General features: G+C 34.6%; 1 protein-coding gene across 1 annotated transcript; it reads left to right on the forward strand.

Annotated features, from left to right (window-relative positions):
• Window positions 1-7468: 7468 nt before the first annotated feature.
• Window positions 7469-8507, forward strand: LOC105793820 (histone H3.3). Its single transcript, XM_012622671.2, has 4 exons — window positions 7469-7624; window positions 7723-7832; window positions 7928-8095; window positions 8208-8507. Exons 2-4 carry the CDS (start codon window positions 7761-7763, stop codon window positions 8376-8378), a joined length of 411 nt encoding a protein of 136 aa, XP_012478125.1. The 5' UTR covers window positions 7469-7624; window positions 7723-7760; the 3' UTR covers window positions 8379-8507.
• The last annotated feature ends 13421 nt before the right edge of the window (window positions 8508-21928 follow it).

Here is a 21928-nt window from a genome sequence, read left to right on the forward strand (position 1 = left end):
TAGTTCATTCAATTATCATCCATTAAACAAGTAATAAAACCATCCATATATGCAATCAAGTAATCAATTATAATGATCAAAATCCCAAATTAAACAGTCTGTAATGTCCATTTACAACCCATTGAAATTTTATTTAAAAAGTCTAAGTCTAATTCTAGTACTAAACCTTGGAACGACCCGCATTTCCTTCACTTCGAAGTTTAAAAGCTCAACAGACATACTCTAAAAAAAATGCCTTGCAATGGATCACTGAATTGCCACCTTCCTCACTAGCTTGCAAATTATTTATCTGTAAGGTAAAGTAAAGAGTATGGTAAAGCTCAGTGAGTACATGTGCATGCAACACAAATAAACACACCAGACATGTTAGGATTTAAACATACTTTAACGATTCACATATAACACAATTTTCACACTCAACAAAGTGATATATTGGCAATTCGTGAATGTGAAACATAGTCATATTATATGCTCATTGGATAAACGGCTCTCCAAAACACTCTACATGACTCATAAAGTCGTACAAAATCTCCATATAAGTGTAGCACAAATGCTCACACTCTCCAAAACACTCCATGCTATCTACAGTGAATGAAGCTATACTCGAGATTTTTAGAACATTGCATATTTAAGATTATTTTTTTGTAATTAAGTAAATATATTTGCATTTTTAGGATATTTTTAGAACATTGCATAAAAAAGTTTGGATTGTGCTATAAATGTTATTATTTGTTACTTTTATTATTAGGGAAAAAAGGTGTTGGTTGTGGTTGGCAGTAGGTGCAAGATGAAGAAGAGAAGAGAGAAAAGAGTCGAAAAATAAAGGAAGTGAAATATTGCCATGGCAAAATGCTAGTTTGATTGCCAACAAGAATACCATGACAATTCTAGGAAGATGACGCAGCACTCAGTCCACGTCACTCTCTACTAGCTGTACTTGTACCAGATAAACCACCCTAAAAAAGAGGAAGCAAAAGGTGTGCTCTGAGAGGGAGAGACCTACCTTGTAAATGAGGAAAGAGAAAAGAAAAGAAGAGAGGATTTTTGGAGAGAGAAGAATTAGAGAAAATAGAGGAGATGGTAGCAGCTTACAGATCAGAAAGTCACAAACGTAAGGAAGGGGAAGAGAAATTTGCCTTAGGTTTTGCATCAAATCTCATTATTAAAGTGAAAGCTTGAGTAGCGAGAGCTTCCTATAGTTCTGCCTTTATGTTCTGATTTGAACTTTGTGATTTGAAAACTTAAATGATGATGTTGAATGGTTTTGTTTTGGATTTGAATGTCCAACCCATAAGCTAAATTTCATTGGGTTGAAATTATTTGGGTGAATTTTTATTATCTTTAATGTCCATTGTATGATTTTTAGTAGATTATTGTTTTATTCGATTTGTGATTATTTTAAATGCATGCATCCAAGCTCTAGACATATATGATTGTATGGTATGTTAGTAGATCTGATTTAATTCTGAAAAGATTAAATAGACTGGATTATTATCGGTTGATACAGGCAAGTATTCGAAAGAATATTTGCAGCACACTAGACATAGAAGTTGCAATCTGTATAGGGAAAGGAAGAACAGTCTTGATATCATTCTTCAGTTCTGTAGACATACAAAAAACTCAGAATGGTAGCTCAAAGCCTGGCTTTCGAAAGAAGTAGACTGTAGTAGTGAATCCCTGAGCAGTTGAATGGTCAAGATTTTGCCATGGCATTATTATGGTATAAGAATAAAGCCAGAGTAATTCCAACCTTTATCATTCAATAGTACAATCCTCCCTACTTATTCTTTGAGAATTGCCTCAACATTTCAATTGCCTTAGCATTTTTTTTTCATTCATAATTGATTTTATTAATCCATTCATTAATTCTCTTCATTAATTTGTCATATCTTTCTTTTGCACAGTTTAATTAGTAAATTTCATAAGTAATAGCATAACCAATTATTTTAATCAATTTCGATTCCTGTGGAGATGATATTCACTCATCACTTTATTACTTGGTTCGACGTGTACACTTGCACATTCGCATTACACATTCACACATTCATAAGTAACCCTTGTCACGTAAAATTTTAGCAAATATGACAAGACCATATACGTATATATATACCAAGACCATATATGCATATTTATATTATATATATAACATGACCCATACACGTATATTTATATATTATATATAGATACAGACCTATTTAGCACATCAGCTTGCCTTTAATGATATGCTCACCCACACATGCAACAATTAAATGCACCATTCACCCTTGTCACGTCAAATTCATGGTTTACAACTAAGGCTTACATATTTATATTATATAACTACATGCATGAGTATTAAATTCATGCATTTGGCACCATTAATTTCGCACAGCATGCATGCCCAACAACTCAAACAAAATTTCAGGGGTTTGCTCCATGAAAAGTCCAGGTTCGCGTACCGTAAATGGGGTTCGCAGGCCACACTTTTACTCTCCAAGTCTTGCAATTCATGTTAAAACACTTCATACAAATGCACTCACATGTAGTTCACCACGGCTCGTTGAACTAAACAGCTTTTTGCTTGCTTGTATCCCGGTTTGTTGAGACTCCACCAACGTTTTCAGCTTCGCACAAATGCACAGGGGTAAAGCCAAAATTTCTTTTAAGAGGGCCGAAATGAAATCTTAATTTTTAATAGTCTATATCTTTATAATTTTTAAAGAATTAGATCAAATATTTATAATTTTAAGGTGACAAAATACAATTTTACTTTTACTAATTTAAAATTTTAAAAATTTATAAAGATCTTAAATAGTAATTTTTCATTTTACTTGCCAACCCCTAAATTCTCCTCTATAAATGCATTTACTTTATGTCGTGAATTATTGTGTTGAGTTCATATTTAATATATATATGATTTGTTAATTTATAATTGGTGACAAATGTGGTGATAATATCTTGTTGTTAAGTGATTTTTTTTTGAAAACTGTTTTAGTATCTAATATATCTTCTATATACACTGTTCTTCGCAAAAAAGGAAGTATTGTCAGAATTATGCAAGTGTATATATAAAATTTTATGTTTAATACATTATTCCATCCTCATTGATTATGCTTTTTTTATACAACCTCAATGATTATGCTTGATTGAATGTAATTTACATTTAATTAAAAACAATTATATTTTATATGATTCTATATGGAAAAGATTAATAAAAATTGCTATTATTTGACTTACTTCTTCACTATTACCTTTTACATAATTATAGATTTGATAAAGTTATTCAGTGTAATAAATAGGCCAAAATTGAAAATTAATTATTAAACAATTTGTTGATTTACGATCACAACTGTTATTTTTAAAACTCACTGATTTACGATCACAACTTCAGTTCATTGATTTACGATCATAAACAATTCATTAAGAGTTCGCCGATTTACGATCACAACTTCATTTTCATAGTTCGTTGATTTACGATCACAAGTTTCTATTTACAAAATTTTAAGAGTCTCATGATCTTTAAAACCATTTCTCCAATAGCCTTTTAACTTCTGTACCACGTTGTCAGACAACAAAACTTACTCAATAAAGTTTTGAGTTCTGTTTATGAAATTTTAAGAGTCTCATGATCTTTAAAACCATTTCTCCAATAGCCTTTTAACTTCTATACCACACTGTGAGACAACAAAACTTACTCAGTAAAGTTTTGAGTTAAAACTTATGTAATAAGCCCAATTACGCGCTGCATACGTGTAAGTCTATTTTAGAAGAGTCACTTTATAACTCTTATTCGACAAGGTGGGGGACAAATTGTTATAGAAGCTATCATAACCCGACTTGAAATTTGACCTGCTCTGTGACTCAAAATTCGACCCGAAAAAGCCCCTTTATATGCACTTCTAATGACCCTCTTTAAGGGGAGTTGATTCTCTCCAGATTCTCAATTTTTCTTCTATCTCCTCTAAATACCTGCATCAGGAGGAAGATGGAATGGTCAATAGAGTTACCAACTAAATCATGTATCAATAATATTAATTGGATACTCGTTACAAGAAGAAGAAAGAAAACATAAATTATTCCAAAAACTTGAACTATTTTCCATATATTTATTAGCTCCAATAACAATAAAATCAAATTTTTTCCCTTTGAATGGTAGTATTGATAGAAGGCAATTAACTCCAACATTAAATAAAATCATTGAATATAAATATTTGTTCCAGAAATATTTTTACAATAAATCTTTTCCACAAAATTACACCTAATTTGTACGGGTTTTATTTTAATAAATTGTGTTTGATACTTTCCGAATATTTCCCTAAAATAGTACTCAATTATAAATACCAGCACCAACTTATTAAAGTTATTAAGTCCTAAACTATGCTTCTCAATTTTGGGGAGAAATTAAAATTTTAATTTATTAAAAAAATTTTGGACCAATTTTTAATTTAGGAATGTAATTTATTTAGGAATACTTTTATTCAAAAATACTTTTTGTCTTAAAAATACAATGCTAAACACACTAAAGACACGAGTGTTGCGTTTGTTGGGTATAACTACGCGAAGTATATTGACATTCATTATCATTTTATGGAGTGAGAAACAAGGCTGTTTTACCCAAATAACACAAAAAATATTATATTTACAAAAATAACCCAGGTTTAAAAACAATTACCAAAATAACTTAAAATGAACAGTACCCACTCTTTTTTTGCACCAATGATTGGCTAATCATTGTGTCAGACTTAAAAAAATTATTTTTTTGGGTTCTGGCCTGTCAATGGCCGGAACCCATGTATTTTTTTTTTAAATTGTGTAATCTTGAAATACGGATATCTGAAAAAAAAAAAAAAAAAAATTTTTTGGGGTCTTTGGCACATCAATGGCGGCACCCAAGACACAATCTACGAAAAAAAAATTTTATTTTTTAGTGTCGAATCGATAAAAAATACGAAAAAAAAAAATTTTGGGTCTTGGCTTTGTCAATGGCGGCACCAAGATCTGATACGAAAAAATTTTATTTTTTAGTGTATCGAATCGATAAAAAATACGAAAAAATAAAAAAATTTTTTGGGTCTTGGCCTTTCAATGGCGGCACCGATTAAGATACTACGAAAAAAATTTATTTTTTAGATGTCGAAATCGATAAAAATACTAAAAAAAAAAAAAATTTTGGGTCTTTGGCCTGTCAATGCCCACACCCGATTACGATGAGAAAGAAATTTTTTTATTTTTCGTATTTTTATCGATTCGATACTAAAAAATAAAATTTTTTTTCGTATCTAGATCTGGTGCCGCCATTGATAGGCCAAAGACCCAAAATTTTTTTTTTTTCGTATTTTTATCTGATTCATATCAAAAAAATTAAATTTTTTTTCTCTGATGTCTTGGGTGCTACCCATTAAATGCCAAAGACCAAAACATTTTTTTTCAGATTTTTATCGATTCGACACGAAAAAAAAATAAAAATTTTATTTTCTTTGTCTTGTCTGGGTGCCGCCATTGATGTGCCAAAGACCAAAATTTTTTTAATTTTTTCGTATTTTTTTATCTGATTCTGACACGAAAAAAATTAAAATTTTTTTCTTTCTATCTTGTCTTGGTGCCGCCATTGATGCCAAACACCCAAACTTTTTTTTATTTTTTCGTATTTTTATCGATTCGACACTAAAAAATTTTAATTTTTTTCTTTATCTTATGTCTTGGGTGCGACCATTAATGAGCCAAGACCCAAAATTTTTTTTATTTTTATCCGATTCGACACGAAAAAAAAATAAAAATTTTATTTTCTTTATTGTGTCTTGGGTGCCGACCATTGATGCCAAAGACCAATTTTTTTAATTTTTGTATTTTTTATCTGATTTTGACACGAAAAATAAAATTAAATTTTTTCTTTCTCTTGTGTCTTGGGTGCGGCCATTGACAAAGCCAAAGACCCAAATTTTTTTTATTTTTCGGTATTTTTTTACGACGAAAAAAATAAAAAAATTTTCGTGTCTTGTGTCTGGGTGCCGACCATTGATGTGCCAAGACCCAAATTTTTTTTTTTTTTTTTCGTATTTTTTATCGATTCGAAACGAAAAAAAAATTTTCGTATCTTGTGTCTTGGGTGCTGCCATTGATGAGCCAAAGACCAAAAATTTTTATTTTTATTTTTCGTATTTTTTATCGATTCGACACGAAAAAAAAAATTTTTTTTCGTGTCTTGTGTCTGGGTGCCGCCATTGACAAAGCCAAGACCCAAAATTTTTTTTTTCGTATATCCGTATTTTAGTATTACACAATTTTTAAAAAAAATACATGGGTTCCGGCCATTGACAGGCTAGAACCCAAAAAAATAATTTTTTTAAGTCTGATACAATAATTAGCCAATCATTAGTGCAAAAAAAGAGTGGATACTGTTAATTTTAGGTTATTTTGGTAATTATTTTTAAATCTGGGTTATTTTTATAAATATAATATTTTTTTGGGTTATTTGGGTAAAACAGCCGAGAAACAACTTGCTGATGTATTTACGAAAAGTCTGGATGCCACTCGGTTTGAGAGTTTTATTTATTTTATTTTTTCCTTCCTAGTTTGCTGCTCATTATCTGTTTGGGAAGGTAATCTGGTTTCATTCAAACTCTATTTATGTGATAAGATATACTTTAAAGGAGTTTTAATGTTATCCAACCACAACCTTTGTAAAGCTTGGTTCTCTCTCTCTCATGGCAAGGTTGAAGAGAACAATACAAAAGAAACTAGGGAGCACACCCGACACCCCTGTTGAAGTCGCCGATGAGCCACGGCGAGAAATGGGAGAATAGTCAAAGCAGCCTTGTCTGATGTAATTGAAAAAATTGATGAGATTCTTGCCCAACTACAGCAGACGTTTGGTGCTCCCAATGATTCTGATCTTGCTATCGAGGAAGCAAAGAAACAGAGGAGAGTTTGAAAGACTGATCAAGAAACGGACTCAACAAAAGATATGACTTTTGTTCCAAACCAAGTTCCAACAGAACAGGTCGTCCCATCAAGAAGCAAGTTTTCCAGTGAGACTTTGGCTCAGATGCAAGAACAGCTTAAAAGCCAAGGGGAAACAAAAAGTCGACGCAAAAAGTAGGTTCAATTAAAACATGATGAAGATTTTGTTAAGGTAACACCTTGAATTTTTCGACATTTTGGTTAAGAAACGTTGGGAAAAAGTTTCAAGGCAGATAAGTGTTGATGAACCATTCTGACAAATAACTAGTGAAAATAAAATATCAAATTGACAAATTTTGACAGAGTAGTATTGATAATTGGATTATATTTTTTAACTGAGGACTTCTATAGTACAGAGATTAAACCTTAATTTCATTAAAAATACAAGGACTAACAACATATTTTAGCCATAAGAATAAGAATTTGAAAATGGTAATTTTCGACAAAACTTTTCCACGCTGGCAATCCTCACAGCTTAGACGCCCAATCAGATTCAGTCACACGGATCAAAGCCTGCACACAGTATTTTCTCTCTCTACAATGCCGTTGAATGATGTTTCCGAATTTCCATATTTGTCCCTCAATTAAACCGACCTTAACCCCTCCCTCCCACTCCCCTTATATTTAAAGTCGCTATCCCCAATCGCTTCTCTCAAAATCAAAACCCTAATCTCTTTTTATCAAGGTAATAGCGGTTCCTGATAATCTACATTCTGGGTTCTGTATTTCTTGATCTCTCGTGGATCTGATCCTTCTTTTGCTGGATTATTGTATATCTTTCAGGATCTTGGATTTCTGTTTCCTTGTATTGAAGAAAAAAGATGGCTCGTACGAAGCAAACTGCTCGCAAATCAACCGGAGGGAAGGCTCCCAGGAAGCAGCTCGCTACCAAGGTACGATTTTTTTAGGGTTTTAATTTCCCAGTTTCCTTTATTTTTAAAATACGTTTCTGATAATCTTTTTATGAATTTCAATCAATCAATTACAGGCTGCAAGGAAATCTGCGCCTACGACCGGCGGAGTCAAGAAGCCTCACCGCTACCGTCCTGGAACCGTCGCTCTTCGTGAAATCCGTAAATATCAAAAGAGCACCGAACTTTTGATTCGCAAGTTACCCTTCCAGCGTCTTGTTCGTGAAATTGCTCAAGACTTCAAGGTATATATATAAATGCCAACAAAAATTCGAGAAACCGAACTCCTGGTAGTCCCAATTGGTTTTATTTGTTCGTATAGCGTAATAACTAAGGGTTTTTTTTCTTGTTTGGCAGACGGATTTGAGGTTTCAAAGCCATGCGGTCCTGGCATTGCAGGAGGCTGCAGAGGCATACCTTGTGGGTTTGTTCGAGGATACTAACTTGTGCGCTATCCATGCCAAGAGGGTCACCATTATGCCCAAGGATATTCAACTCGCTAGGCGAATTCGTGGGGAGCGTGCTTAATTTTCTTTTTTAATTTGTATTGATTCAGGGGTTGTTTTTGTGGGTAATTTCGGATTTTATGTAATCTAACTGGATTACATCTTTAAAAGATTTCCATTATTCATGCAGCTTGAATAGCTGGTTCATTCACATCATATTTTGTCGGTTTTGCGATGAATGATATTTGATACTGTGTTGGATTAGAACATGCTTTTCGAAGGTTTGTGGTGGTTAACATTAGTAATAAGGAAAGTATTTCGGTCAAATATCAAACAAGGCCCAATTAAGCTGGGCCGGTTTTGTTCCAAAATGATGCAGTTGGTGGCCTTTCTCCCTTTTATCATTGTAAGTGTCCATGCTTGTAAAACCAATATTTTGGAAGTAGGGTAGGGTATTTTAATTTTTATATTTTAAAGTTATATTATTTAAGAGTTTTAATTTTTAATATTTATTTTTAAAAATTTAATAAATATTTTGCATATGATTGGATTAATTATATTATTGAGTAAGTGTTATAAGTTAATTTGATATTAATTTAAATTAATGATAATATCATAATAAATAATTGTAATTTATTAAATATTTTAATATGATGTATTTATGTGTTTAAATTTAATTTTATTCACAATTTAATGTTTTTATATTTTAAAATTGTATATATTTTATTTGGTAATATTACTTATTTCATCATTTGTTGTATGTTATATTTAAACAAATTATTATTTTAAATGTTATTTTTAATGGGATTGTGTGATAGGTGTATTAATATTTATTAAAAGTTCATATAAAAATAAATGACATTTTTATTTGAAAAGATGAATTTAAAAGATTTGATATATTTCATATAAATTGTATTTTTGGTTTAAATCTTATTATATATTTTTTATTAATGTATAAAAATATTTTCATAATAATATAATTTATTTTGGGGCAAAATATAAAAAAAGTCCTTTTTTTTTAAAATTTATTGAAATAGGCCAGTATTTTATTATTTATTGGAATTGACCTTTTTTCTTAAAAACGCGCTCACGTCAGCGCAATGTTAGGAGACGTGTCAACAAAATGTGCCCTTGAGGGTGTGCTTTGTTTACATGGCAACAAAGCGCGTCCACGTAAGCGTGCCTTTGGGGACGCATTTTTGCTGTTTATCCAACATTAGGTTTTGGGTTTTTAGTGTTATGGTTTAAGATTTTTAGGGTTTTAGAGAAAAAATTAAACAAATAAGGGATTAAGGTTTAGGGTTTTTTAATTAAATTAATTATAATTTTTTCAAAATTGGATTAAGTTTCGTGTTTGTGTTTTTAAGATAAAATCAAAGCAGAATGCTTTATCAGAAGAATTTCTGAAGTCGTGCTCACGTGGACGCGCTTTTGCTACAGTAGTTCCTGGAAAAATAATTTTGAGTTGACGTTGTCGAAACCACCTTTTTGAAAACAAAAATTTAGTTGTCGACTTTAAAAATAAAACTGGAGTCGCCACCGATCCTTTATTAAGGTGTGATCGGCCCACCTTAAAAATTATTTTGGTCTACGAGTTTTAAGAAAATGAGTTCGGGAATCAGTTACGAGCGAGGAAGGGTTAGCACCTTCGCAACGCCCAAAATCGGTACCAAGTCGATTATTTAATGTCTTAGTGTCGAAAAAAAAAATTTAAATAAGCTTGAATGATGAAATTTACAAAAGGATAACAAATTGTTCAAGTCATGTAATGAAATCGAGTCCCAATACGTTAGGGTACAATTCCTCATAATCCTCGAACTTTGAATATCACTTTTTATTTTATGCGAAAATCTTCATTTCGAGAAGGTAACATGCCACACCTAATACGTTAGGGCACGACAAATTAAGTTCCCAAAAATGATTTTCGGTGCTCGTGTATTTAAAATAAAGAATATCCTCGGTAATTTGAAATCGGCAAAGAAAATCGGAACCCAATACGTTAGGGCTCAATTTTCCTCGAAAATCCCAAAACCTTGAATATTGTTTTTTATTCACAAAAACTAATGAATTGAGAAAAATTGATTTTAAGGCTTTGATAAAACCAAAAAAAAAAAATTTCTAAAAGGTATGTTGAAAACCTCAATGTACAATTATGAGGCAGATACTTTAATTTAAAGCATATATGAATAAATATCTACAAATATATATACAAGTAGGTATAATATACAAATAAATTTACAAATATGCGACGCATATATTTAATGCATACATATAAGTGTACATATAAAAGACAAAATTTAGTAATCTCTAAAAGCGTGTATGTGAGCAAGAATAAGAAAAATGCCTATGTATGTATTTAAAAATCGTGGAAAAAGGTATGTATATGTGCATATGTTTGCGAAATAAAATGTATAAGTATATATATCTATTATAAAAATGTGTATTTTGAAAAACATGTGTATTTTAAAACGTGCATGTGTACATATACATATATTTGTAAAAATGTCTATGAAGGATAATAAATAAAAATACGTATGTACATATTTTCAAAAAAGAGGGAAAAAATCAATATAAGAGTATATATAGAAACTAGGGAATGAAATTGAAAATTAAAACATGTGAAAAAATATATTTATATATATATAAACGTATACTATAAAAACGAATGTACATTATATAAAAACTATGCGCATAAATATATATGTATAGGAAGTAATGAAAAGCATAAATATATATGTATAGGAAGTAATGAAAATAAAATAGAAATTAAAAAAAACTGTATAAAATATATGCAAGTACATATACTAAAAACATGCGTGCTTAGGAACATAGAAATAATATTAATAAAAATAAATAAATGGTATAATGATAATAACATAAAAAGACGAGAAAAAAAACAAAATAGCTTGAAATGGACTAAATTGAACCAAAACGAAAAAATGAGGTAGATTTAGAATGAATTAAAAGGCTAGACCAACTTGAATGTGCGATAACGTTGGAGGACCAAAAGGAAATTATTCCTCCTTCCAAAACGCAAGCAACATTGGACCAAATTGAAACAAAAATAAAATATGCATTGATTTAAAAAAACAAAATGAGTTTAATTGAAGTGCGTTGCAAGAGGGAGGGACTAAATGCACAAATATCCCCTCTAGGCTAGATTTATGCAGTCATACCACCTAAACGGCGCCTGCTTTTGCTTATAGAATTAAAACCCAAAATTTTCTTTCAAAAGAACATCTCGCTTGAATTTTTTTGTTTTAAAACAATAAAGAGGGGAAAATTTTGCTAGGGTTTTCAACCCTAGCCTTCATGACGCCGCCGTCGATCGCCATGGAACCACCATGACGGTGTTTGGCTCCAGGTTTCAAATCGTAAGCACCCTTTTATTTTTTATTTTCTTTTGTAAAAAAATGGAAATCGAAAAAGAAAATGGAGAAAATCACCTAAAAAAATGCTTGTGTATTGCTCTTTGATTTTTTTACGTGTTTTTCTTGCGATTTTCCTCTCTATTTTCTATTTTTCACCAAGAAAGCCCCTTTACACGGATTAAAATCGGCCTTTAAATAGTCGAGAAAAGAAAACCGAATCAAAAGAAATCCTCACTGTTTTTTGTTAGCAACATCTTTGCTATTCATTTGTGTTTGTTGTTGTAGGTTCAACGCGGAGGGAAGGCGCGACGCGCACGAAAGCAAAGAAGCGCGATGTGTGGAGGCGACAGTAGCGACTTATGGAGCTTGATTCTTGGCTTGACTTCTTTGTCATTGGCCGAGGCAAGAGAAGTGACCTAGGGTTTTTGATAGTTTGGGTCGATGGGGCTTTTGGGCTTAGCAAAATTAATTTGAAACATTTGGGTTTTTTTGTTTGTTTTTCCTTTAACGGGCCGGGCACATTTGGGCTTGTACAGTTGCCCCTCTTTGCTCGTTGTCGTGTAACGGGAATAGAGCAAAGACTACAAGGCCCAATTGTGTCTGGTCTTGCGGAGCCTCAACTTCTTCAATGCTTCTTTTCTTTAGCCTCATTCCTTCCTACTGCATCTTCAGAGGTAACAGGAACTAGCGTTTCAATCTACTCCACTGCAATGTCAGGGAGATAGGATTCGTACAATGTAGCTTCTTAAAAGGACAAAATTTGCTATCTTTAATCTGCTCCACTGCAACTTCAGGGAGATAAGACTTATAGCTTCAACTTGTTTTGGTATAACTTGAAGATAAGATCTGGCGCGATCTGCTCTACTGCAACTTCAGAGAGATGAGATCTGTGGTTTTAATCCACTCCATTACCACTTCAAGGAGATAGGATTTGTTACTTCTGTCTGCCCCACTACAATTTCAGGGAGATAAGACCAGATATAATTTGCTCTCTGCGACTTCAGAGTAATGGGATCTGCTGCGCTTGATCTACTTCACGCCAATGAAAACAAGGTCTGTTCTCTTCGATCTACTCCCCCACCAGTATGGAGAGACAAGATCTGTTGTCTTTGATCTACTTCACGCCAATACATGAAGACAAGATCTGCTTTTTCCTTCGATCTACTTCGCCACCAGTATGGGAAGACACGATCTATTATCTTTGATCTACTTCACGCCAGTACATGAAGACAAGATCTGCTTTCTTCGATCTGTTTCGCCACCAGTATGGAAAGACAAGATCTGTTATCTTTGATCTACTTCACGCCAGTACATGAAGACAAGATCTGCTTCGCCACCAGTATGGGAAGGCAAAATCTGGTATCTCTGATCTACTTCACGTCAGTACATGAAGACAAGATCTACTTTCTTTGATCTGCTTCGCCACCAGTATGGGAAGGCAAGATCTGGTATCTCTGATCTACTTCACGCCAGTACATGAAGACAAGATCTGTTATCTTTCAACCTACTCCACTGCTGCTCAGGGAGATAAGGCTTTATGATTCCACCGACCTGTTCTCTGTGGAACATGACCTGTGTGATGAACCTAATTATGCCTAATGATTAGGATGGCATGATCAAAGTGAATCAAATGCTCCTAACTAGACATGTGTGAATGACATTTGAATGAATGCAGAATTTTATTTTTTCGAGAATGATCCCGCTTAAGTTGTCTTTTCTCGAAGTTTATTAAAGTTTTATTGCCAATGTGCTATGACTCCTTTTTGCTCAGCTGGCGTCTCCAAAAATGTTTGACCAGATTGCCCCCACTGCAACCTTCCAAGTTTGATCCAGTGGGATGCAAAATTTGTACCATCTTTTCCCGTTGTAACCCAAGAGTAAAAGATTTGGCCTTTTCTCAATCCTCTGTTAACACAATTCAATGATACAGGATGTGAAACTTTTTGGTCTCTTACACCATTCCCAAGGTGTTGTACCAAATGCTCATGCACAAATGAAGAAATCTTCTCCAAGAAAAACTTCTTATTATTATTAAGTGATCATTGCTTGCTTGTTCATTGAAGTTTTGTCACCAACACGACATCTTGCCATTTTGTTCAATTAATACTTTAGACAAGAAAATTCAAAGGGATAGTCTTAATTTAGACTCTTCTTTATCAGATTTCCAACCTGGTGCGTTCTAAACAATAGTCCTGTTTGAGGTTCCTATATTATTTAGAAGCTTTTAGAGTAATATGCAAAACTTCCCTTGTGAAAGTTTTATTAGTCCATTAATTATTATTCTAATGCAACATGCTTGCAAGAGATCATAAAAATGGGTAGGAATAGAATTGATCCTGAGCATAGCTTGAAATGAATAAATTGTCAAGGATAATAAAGATGGATAACAAAGAAATTGATTTAGGAATGCCTATCTTGGAAATGAATGAAGTGTTCCAAGAATAACAAAAATAGTATAAGGATTAGGTGCCCTAGATATCGCAGCTTGAACTTTGCTGTACAGACTTTCTGAAGACAATTCTGAGTTTAACATGTGTTTAGGATATCTACAGTACTTTGTCGATGCCCCCAAAATGTCGCCTACCCTTTCCTATTGATTCAGGTATAGCAAGACCACTCCATGCCCCATTCTGATCAATATTTGAGCTACTCCGATAATCTCATGCCATATTCTGATCAATATTTGAGCCCCCATTTTCGGGTTTTCAACTCAAATCCCCTTTGGTCTAAGACGCCCTTTGCGGGTTTTCACCTTAGCCTCTCCGTTTTTACTTTTTCATTTTTCATTTTCATCTTTTCATTTTTCACATCACTTCTTTTTCTTTTTCTTTTTTTCTTGGGACTCAAACTGCCCTTTGCGGGTTTTTACCTTGGTCCTCTCTTTCTTTAAGCAAAGTATTTCCTGACTGAATCTGAGTTTATGGAACTTTACAGGTTTATCACCCATCTCGTTCAAAATCAAAGCTCCTTTGGAAGAAAAAAACCTTCTCTATAATCATAAGGTTCATCCCAATTTGGCATCCGCTTCCCTCCAAGATATTTTTTGTAGAGGGAGGATCTTCAACATTTGGTCACCCTCGTGGAATTCTCTAGGATGAACCTTTTGTTATAGGCTCGCATCATTCATTTCTGGTACATCTGACCGTGATGAATAGCTTTTAGTCTTCTTCCTTCTATCAAGTTCAATTGATCATATTGTGATTGGATCTGTTCTGCTTCATCCAACTTGCTCAGCCAATACCCGGAGAGAAAGAATTTCAACTTCAATAGAGAAAACCATGATGAACTAAAGAGAGAGACACTGCTCCGGTAGAATTTTCACTGCATCATTCATGATATTAATCTTAACATACTGTAAATTTTTGATATCGCGCTGTTGTTCAGATTGTAATGACAGTGCTTAACCTGGGCATATCCTGGTATGACCATGCGTAGACATCTTTGAATTCTTGAAGTAACTCAACAATGTCATGCTTTGTCTTTGAAGTCATATCAATTCCAATCTTCACAAAGCTCACAGCTTTTAATGATTCTTTGTGAGGTAGGATCTGTCTATCCTCTACCATCCTCAATAAGTTTGGAGATAAGCTACAATCCATGTCACCTTCAAACTTGTGAGATCCCTCTAAACACATGTCTCACCCAAAAGGAGATTCTGTAGCAGCGTCACTCATGTCATTGATATTTGGGGACCCATGGTGGGTACCAAAGGATATACAAAAGAATGTATGAATAATATAGATAATATGATTATGAATGAATGAATGAATAGTTTGGCAGAAAAAATCCAAAAGAATGTAAAGAATGAAAGAACATTTGCTCAAAAATGATTGCAATAATGTATTTCATTAAAATAATAATGTTCAGACATGAGCCTATTTCACAGAGAAGTTCTTATTGCTTCTAGGCTAAAAGCAGCAAGTGTGTTCTGAACATTACTCTAACAAACTCTAAATAATATAGGATTTCCTCTGCAGTCCTATTATTTAGAACATCTCTAAAGCGAACATCTAACAAGGACCCTTTTAATTGTGTTTGCTTATATGGCATCGATGCGTAAATTTCTCACCACTTCCTCATACATTGCAGTCCCCCCATCCTCAATCATGATTGGGTAGCGGATTTCTTGCTCTAGACGAGTCACCAAACTTGACTATACCCATGTTCATAAGTCTTTCAACTTGTTTCTTGAAGGCAGTACAATTCTCAATCGAGTGTCCCGTAATTCCCGCATGGTATTCACATTGTGCGTTCGCATCATACCATTCGGGATACGGAGATTGTAGAGGCTTCACATGAAAAGGGGAAACAACATGTGTATCAAACAAATTTTGATATAGTTCCTTATACGGTACCGAAATTGGCGTAAATTGGGGCCTCTCTGTGTTTTGTCCTGTACCAGCTTCCTGTCTCGATGAACCTTGCAGGTTAGCAGCCACCTTTCTTGGCTGACTCACAGTAACTAATTTAGAGTAACTCATGCTGTTCACCTCATCTTCTCTTTTCCTTGAGATTGACCTCTTGTTACTCTCCTCTGCATCAACTTTCCCGCTCCTTATGGCGCTTTCAATCATTTCACCATTCATGACTATGTCAGAAAAGCTTTTTGTGGCACTTCCTAACATATGTGTGATGAACGGGGCTTTCAATGTATTTATAAAAAGCATCATCATTTCTTTCGCTAAGAGCAGTGGTTAAACTTGGACTGCGACCTCTCTCCATCTCTGTGCGTACTGCCTGAAGCTTTCACTCGGCTTCTTCTCCATGTTTTGAAGGGTGATTCTATCAGGAGCCATGTCTATCACATGACTATATTGTTTCATGAACGATTGTGCCAAGTCCCTCCATGAACCAATCGTGGCACGACTCAACTGGTTGTACCATTTGGATGCTGCCCCTGCAAGGCTGTCTTGGAAACAATGTATTAAGAGTTGGTCGTTGCTAACATATCCCGCCATTCGCCTGCAGAACATGGTGATATGAGCTTTTGGGCAACTTGTCCCATTGTACTTTTCGAACTCCGGCATCTTAAACTTATGAGGGAGCACCAAGTCGGGAACTAAGCTCAGCTCCTTGGCATCAGTGCCTTGATAACTTTCAGCAACCTCCATTGCCTTGAACTTCTCCTCGAGCCACTTGCATCTTTCCTCTAACTGTTTCGGTAACTCCTCCTTCACTCTTTCCTTCTCAACCACTTCATCAAAGTCGGGAATGGCAGAGTTAATAGGATTATTTTCGAGATTAGATCCCGATCTAACTTGAAAGCTCGAAACACCAGCCCGAAACTGCTACGACATAATGGTGACAGTAGATTTGCGCGGGTATTCAGCTTGAGTTCGCATATATGGAGGGGTGAAACCTGGAGGATAGAGAGGTTCATCATCATTTCCCTCATCGATATTTGCCATGGGGCCCTTCCCTTTATCATTTCCCCTAGTTATCAGTTGGGTTAACTTTGCCACTATATCTTCTTGGGATTCTCGCATCTTCTCAGACATCTCTTGTTTCATCTTATCTAACCGCTCCTGCACCTGTAGCTGAAGTCGGCCTTGCATCTCCTTCTGACACTGTTCGAGTTTTTCTAATCTCTGATCCATATCTTTTGTCTTTGCTCGAGTGCCGTATCGGTGTTGGGTTGGTTGGTTGGTTTCCAGGTTAACTGAGCAGTGATTTTGACTTATTAGGATTGAATAAAGGTCTATAATGCATATAATGCGATGCTAATGCATATGATGCGATGCATGAGATGAATGCAAAAAAAAACGTTGATTTTGGTTCAATTTTTTACTAGAAAACTTCTCTAGAAGACAAATCTCTTTACACAAAGCAGATATATATATATGGCTTCATCCTTGTACTCCAAGTAAAGACATCGACCATTCGGATATATCTCGCGAAGTTTCCAATAAACATCTACCAGCTCCTTTTACTTCATCCAGGTTGCAACTCCTTGATCACCTATGCTTGTGAGCTTCTTTAAAAAGGTTGGGATATTTGACGTCTCTTGAATAATCTTTGCTAATCTTGAATCAACGCAGCAAAGTTGTATACTCCTCTTGTTACGCTTCTCGCATCACGCTTTCTTGGGCTATATTCGGAGAACCGTATTATCTTCCACTTTATCAAGAAATCTGTTTTCCATGACAAGCTCTCTATTTAGAGACCGAACGTGAATCAACACCTCTTTTCTATGATGAAATGCAATGCAGTCAAAATGTCATGCAACCAAAATAAAACATAACAAGTTAGTATCAGGTATAATAAAAGAATCCAATATAATTGGAAATAATAAAACACCTATTCGGGACTTCTCTAGGGTTTGGTATAGCTCTACCTAGGGTAAGTTCCTAGGGTTCACTATATGAAGATTGACTTCTAGAGCAAGGGTACCCGAACCAGCAGATTCCTCGATCCTCACCCATTATAGGCTCATATGGACCGAGTTTAGTTCAGGGGGATACATTTCCATATGGCTGCACGGAGATGAAAATCTCACGAAGACATAGGTACGGATGTATCCCGGAAGCGGTCCACTACCCTGCACGGAGGTGAAAACCTCACGAAGGACTAGTTTCTCGCTCCCACTTAAGGGGGTAAAATTGACCATGCAATGCAAAATGCAAATACAGATCAACCAACTTGGTCCAATCATGCAAACATATCATGATGAAAATGAATGCACAGGGAAATCATGATTTTTAAAAAACTTTTGATTTTCGACAAAAAGACAAAACATAACCAATTCACGGCTCGACTCTCTAGTGTCCCCAGTGGAGTCGCCAAGCTGTCGAAACCACCTTTTTGAAAACAAAAATTTAGTTGTCGACTTTAAAAATAAAACTGGAGTCGCCACCGATCCTTTATTAAGGTGTGATCGGCCCACCTTAAAAATTATTTTGGTCTACGAGTTTTAAGAAAATGAGTTTGGGAGTCAGTTACGCGCGAGGAAGGGTTAGCACCCTCGCAACGCCCAAAATCGGTACCAAGTCGATTATTTAATGTCTTAGTGTCGAAAAAAATTTTTTCAATAAGCTTGAATGATGAAATTTACAAAAGGATAACAAATTGTTCAAGTCATGTAATGAAATCGAGTCCCAATACGTTAGGGTACAATTCCTCATAATCCTCGAACTTTGAATATCACTTTTTATTTTATGCGAAAATCTTCAGTTCGAGAAGGTAACATGCCACACCCAATACGTTAGGGCACGACAAATTAAGTTCCCAAAAATGATTTTCGGTGCTCGTGTATTTAAAATAAAGAATATCCTCGGTAATTTGAAATCGGAAAAGAAAATCGGAACCCAATACGTTAGGGCTCAATTTTCCTCGAAAATCCCAAAACCTTGAATATTGTTTTTTATTCACAAAAACTAATGAATTGAGAAAAATTGATTTTAAGGCTTTGATAAAACCAAAAAAAAAAATTTCTAAAAGGTATGTTGAAAACCTCAATGTACAATTATGAGGCAGATACTTTAATTTAAAGCATATATGAATAAATATCTACAAATATATATACAAGTAGGTATAATATACAAATAAATTTACAAATATGCGTACGCATATATTTAATGCATACATATAAGTGTACATATAAAAGACAAAATTTAGTAATCTCTAAAAGCGTGTATGTGAGCAAGAATAAGAAAATGCCTATGTATGTATTTAAAATCGTGGGAAAAAGGTATGTATATGTGCATATGTTTGCGAAATAAAATGTATAAGTATATATATCTATTATAAAAATGTGTATTTTGAAAAACATGTGTATTTTAAAACGTGCATGTGTACATATACATATATTTGTAAAAATGTCTATGAAGGATAATAAATAAAAATACGTATGTACATATTTTCAAAAAAAGGAGGGAAAAAATCATTATAAGAGTATATATAGAAACTAGGGAATGAAATTGAAAATTAAAACATGTGAAAAAAATATTTATATATATATAAACGTATACTATAAAAACGTATGTACATTATATAAAAACTATGCGCATAAATATATATGTATAGGAAGTAATGAAAATAAAATAGAAATTAAAAAAACTGTATAAAATATATGCAAGTACATATACTAAAAACATGCGTGCTTAGGAACATAGAAATAGTATTAATAAAAATAAATAAATGGTATAATGATAATAACATAAAAAGACGAGAAAAAAAAAACAAAATAGCTTGAAATGGACTAAATTGAACCAAAACGAAAAAATGAGGTAGATTTAGAATGAATTAAAAAGGCTAGACCAACTTGAATGCTGCGCATAACAGTGGAGGACCAAAAGGAAATTATTCCTCCTTCCAAACGCTCATGCAACATTGGACCAAATTGAAACAAAAATAAAATATGCGGTGATTTAAAAAAAACAAAATGAGTTTAATTGAAGTGCGTTGCAAGAGGGAGGGACTAAATGCACAAATATCCCCTCTAGGCTAGATTTGCGCAGGTCATACCACCTAAACGGCGCCGTTTTGCTTATAGAATTAAAACCCAAAATTTTCTTTCAAAAGAACATCTCTGCTTGATTTTTTTTGTTTTAAAACAATAAACAGAGGGGGGAAAATTTTTGCTAGGGTTTTCAACCCTAGCCTTCATGACGCCGCCGTCGACTGCCATGGAACCACCGCGAACGGTGTTCGGCTCCAGTGCTCGAAATCAGGTAAGCACCCTTTTATTTTTTATTTTCTTTTGTAAAAAAAATGGAAATCGAAAAAGAAAATGGAGAAAATCACCTAAAAAAATGCTTGTGTATTGCTCTTTGATTTTTTACAGGTTTTTTCTTGCTGATTTTCCTCTCTATTTTTCTATTTTTTCACTGAAGAAAACCCCCATTTTACACGGATTAAAATCGGCCTTTAAATAGTCGAGAAAAGAAAACCCGAATCAAAAGAAATCCTCACTGTTTTTTTGTTAGCAACATCTTTGCTATTCTGTTTGTGTTTGTTGTTGTAGGTTCAACGTGCAGGGAAGGCGCGCAACGTGTACGGAGCAGCAGGCGCGATGTGTGGAGGTGACAGGCGCGACTTGAGAGAGCGGTTGCGGCGCCAGCTTGCTGCGGGGCTGAGGCAGAGAAGCTGACCCTAGGGTTTTTTTGATAGTTTGGGTCGATGGGGCTTTTAGGCTTAGTAAAATTGGGCTGAAACATTTGGGTTTTTTTGTTTGTTTTTCCTTTAACGGGCCGGGCACATTTGGGCTTGTTCAGACGTTTTTGAGCAAACAGTATAAAAAAACGCTTCAAGCAGGACGATTTATCAGAAGAATTTCTAAAATCGCGCCCTCGTGGACATGTTTTTGCTACAGTAGGTCCTGGAAAAATAATTTTGAGTTGACGTTTCTGAGAAAATAGTATAAAAAACGCTTCAAGCAAGATGCTTTATTAGAAGAATTTCTGAAATCTCGCCCTCGTGGATGGGCTTTTGCTACAGTAGCATGTTTGGGCTGAAGCTATAAATGAGGCAAAAAATGTTCTCAGATTGCATAAGTTACAACAAAAACAATTTAGAGAGGCTAAGAAGGTTAGAAATTAAATATGAGTGAACGTATTAGTGTTGTTATTTACTATGATGGTGAGGTTTTCCACACCGAGAATGGTGTTGTTTTTTTCGGAGAATACGGTACCACTGGTTTTTAACCAGAACATAGATTTGACAGAACTTTGTAAAAGAATTAGGCGTAAAATTTTTGGAACGATGCCAATGAAAGTTCTGTCTATTACGTATCAATTTTGTTCTTTTGTTGATCCGGTGACATATGACTCGTTCGACATAAAAGGTGTTCGTAGCTTGGAGGCAATGGTGCAGACTCATCTTGCTAGTGGAGCACCTTATATTGAGTTATATGTACAATTTACATCGCTAAATGATGTACTTGCGACCGGTGTTCGAGATGTATACACGACCCCTGACCGACATTCGATTAGCGGGTTACAAAACATGGAACAACCCATGTTTGGTAGTGGTGTGGAATGCACATCCCCTGCAAGACATTCTGTCGGTGGATGAGACATGTACGTCGGTGGCTCGATGTTTGATGCTGGAAATACGTACTGGGGAACGACATCAAGTTCTAGTGGTTGGCAATCTACATCCAATTGGGGACGTTATGAAATGCCCAGAAGAAGGGAAGATGTACTCACTACGACGTCCACCGGTGAGGGGACCTCGTACGCTGCAGATGATGGTGGGTTAGAAGATGACTTCGATGTGGATCCACCTCGAGAGCCCAGGCCCGATGATGCAGAAGTTGGCTTAT

Source organism: Gossypium raimondii, chromosome 3, assembly GCF_025698545.1.
Source record: "Gossypium raimondii isolate GPD5lz chromosome 3, ASM2569854v1, whole genome shotgun sequence".
NCBI classification, from domain to species: domain Eukaryota; kingdom Viridiplantae; phylum Streptophyta; class Magnoliopsida; order Malvales; family Malvaceae; genus Gossypium; species Gossypium raimondii.

Excerpts from the sequence above, each read along its gene's own strand:
- LOC105793820 (XM_012622671.2), top strand. The coding sequence starts at position 7,761 with ATGGCTCGTACGAAGCAAACTGCTCGCAAATCAACCGGAGGGAAGGCT. Across the intron at positions 7,833-7,927 it reads GGAAGCAGCTCGCTACCAAG|GCTGCAAGGAAATCTGCGCC; the intron begins GTACGATTTTTT and ends AATCAATTACAG. Across the intron at positions 8,096-8,207 it reads AAATTGCTCAAGACTTCAAG|ACGGATTTGAGGTTTCAAAG; the intron begins GTATATATATAA and ends CTTGTTTGGCAG.